The following is a 2612-nucleotide window of genomic DNA, read 5'->3' as shown; positions in this document are numbered from 1 at the left end:
GACAGATTTCATTGCATTATCTGCTCCGCCTCCAATCTACCCTCTTTCAAATTGCCCTCTCCCTGTCAAGGATATTATCATCCTTCCAGTCAATCAAAATTGGCAACCTCAATTTAAACTTTTACTCTTCATGGTCACTCAACTCACTTAAACTATTTCTTGCCAAAACTTGTAATATTTACCTCCATGATGTTTCTCCCATCCATCTGCTTCTCTTTGCTCTCACACAAACTATACTAGTTTAGATCTTCATCATCTCTTACCTGGACTATTATAATAGCCCCTGCATTAGTAACTCTGCTTAAAGTATCTCTCTAATCTATTTTCCTCTTTAATCCATTCTCCTCAAAGCTGCCAAAGGGATTTGCCTAGATGTGACTTTGTCACTTCACTATTCATTAAATTGTAATCCTCCCTATTGACTCTAGGATCAATTCTTATTTCATCTTTACCTTTTTTTTTAATTTCTATTTGTGTGTATTTTATTAGTATGTTAGTATATACATATTCTCTTAGAAAGAAGCAAATATAAACATTTTGGGGATATGTATAACCTGTAATCTAATCCAATATCTTTATTTTGGTTCTTTTCCTGGCTTGTGACCAGCAAGCAGCCACGAGCAGCAAAGTCTCTCCTGACACTCCTGAAGCTGTGCAGGAGGTCCTGCATGGAACCCAACACAAAGAAAGTTTTTGGAAACTGTGGAGCTGGAGATCAGTCTGAAGAACTATGAGCCCCAAAAGGACAAATGTTTCTCTGGCACTGTCAGACTCAAATCCATACCCCAACCTAACTTTTCTGTGTGTGTACTGGAAGACCAGCAGCACTGTGATGAAGCCAAGGCTGTAGAAATCCCTGCCATGGACATCAAGGCCTTGAGGAAGTTGATTAAGAACAAGAAATTGATCAAGAGGCTGGCTAAAAAGTATGATACCTTTTTGGCCTCTGAGTCCTTGATCAAGCAAATCCCTGGAATTCTGGACCCTGGTCTGAACAAAACCACCAAGTTTCCATCTCTGCTCACCCACGATGAGAATATGATGGCAAAAGTTGATGAGGTTAAATCTACTATCAAGTTCCAGATGAAGAAGGTGCTGTATCTGGTGGTGGCTGTTGGCCATGTGAAGATGACAGATGATGAGCTTGTCTACAACATCCATTTGGCTGTCAATTTCCTGATTTCTCTGCTGAACAAAAACTGACAAAATGTGAGGGCATTGTATATCAAGAGCACTATGGGCAAGCCCCAGCAGCTGTATTAAATCTATATGGTGTTAATAAATGGAAGAAGCTGCTAAAAAAATCTTTATTTTGTAAATGAGAAAAGTGAAACTCATGACAGTAGGTTAAGGATTTGTATTACAGTTTCAAAATAACAGAGTTAGATTTTTAAACCAGGCTAGAAAAGAATATTTTTATAGAATCACAGATTTAGAACCAAAAGAGACCTTTACAGTCATATTATACATTCTTCTCCCAAATTAGGGCTGTGTCTTGACCCCAATGGGGATATGTTTAACCAATTGACATATGGGAGGATGGATCACATTTCATACTTTCTTCAGCAAGCAATCATGGGACATGCAGAAGAACTCATGGGTATTCTACAGCTATTTCCTACCATGTGTTTGTGAAGAGATTTTCTTTCCATTACCTACATAGCCATGACTATTTGTGGTGGCTTCAGAAAGGATTGAATCATCATTGTCTTTGCCTATGTCTCATCAGCATCTGATGAGAGAACCATGTCCTTTAGAGAAAAGGTTGTGGTGCTTCTCCCTGCCACCCCTTTCCACATGACTTCAGATGAACAGTCTTGAGTCCTTGGCCTTTCCATTCATTTTTTTATCTTGGATTGCATCTTCAAACTGGGACAAAAGTATAAGCCACAGGGATCCAGTGGTTGAAGAATCCAGGAAGAATGTTGCAGCCAGCCAAACAATGATGCCTGGAGAGCAAGAGTTTGGGACTCCAGCTCAGCAGGAGTTGGCAACAATGTAACTTCAGATAGTGGGACCACTGTAGGCTAAACTGTGAGCCTAATCTTCCCCCTCCTTGTAGTATGCTCCCCATGCTGAGTTGTTGAGAGACTGAGTTGGTGGCAGGTGGATCATGCCTCTCAGGTGCAAGGAAAAATACGAGTATGATTGTTCTTGCTCTACCTTTAAAGTAATTATCCATTAGGAAAAGTCAATTAACGTTAAGTGATCAAATGTAACTTGGGTATCACTAATCAATGAGCCCTAAAATGGAGGTACCATAATTAATAAGGGCTTTAGCTGATGGCATATGTAAGAGAAACTTAATGTCTCTCTAGCTATCTAGGGATGAGAGGGGAGATATTTTTCCCAAAAAAATGTTTGGGGAAATCAAAGACTACGTTGTTTTTGAAGAAGTCATAGAAAGGATACAAATAAATATCAATCATATGCTCTATTTTCTTTATGTCTTAAGACTTTTATAAGACTACTTTACCTACATATCATGGGCATTCTTGCGGAAGGCATAAGATAAAAAATGGACCTGGAGTCCACATAAATATATTCTGTTGTAGGTTACTTATTTACACATGCTGCACTAAAGGTGAATGCAAAACAAGAATTTATTATGC

At 38.9% G+C, this 2612-nt stretch overlaps 1 protein-coding gene across 1 annotated transcript; it reads left to right on the top strand.

Annotated features, from left to right (window-relative positions):
- The first annotated feature begins 861 nt into the window (after window positions 1–861).
- LOC118831812 (60S ribosomal protein L10a-like) lies at window positions 862–1203 on the top strand. Its single transcript, XM_036739256.1, has one exon. The coding sequence runs from the start codon at window positions 862–864 to the stop codon at window positions 1201–1203; it is 342 nt and encodes a 113-aa protein (XP_036595151.1).
- Window positions 1204–2612: the final 1409 nt, after the last annotated feature.

Source organism: Trichosurus vulpecula, chromosome 9 (genome assembly GCF_011100635.1).
Source record: "Trichosurus vulpecula isolate mTriVul1 chromosome 9, mTriVul1.pri, whole genome shotgun sequence".
In the NCBI taxonomy this organism is placed as follows: domain Eukaryota; kingdom Metazoa; phylum Chordata; class Mammalia; order Diprotodontia; family Phalangeridae; genus Trichosurus; species Trichosurus vulpecula.
This window is presented reverse-complemented; position numbering and strand designations above follow the sequence as displayed.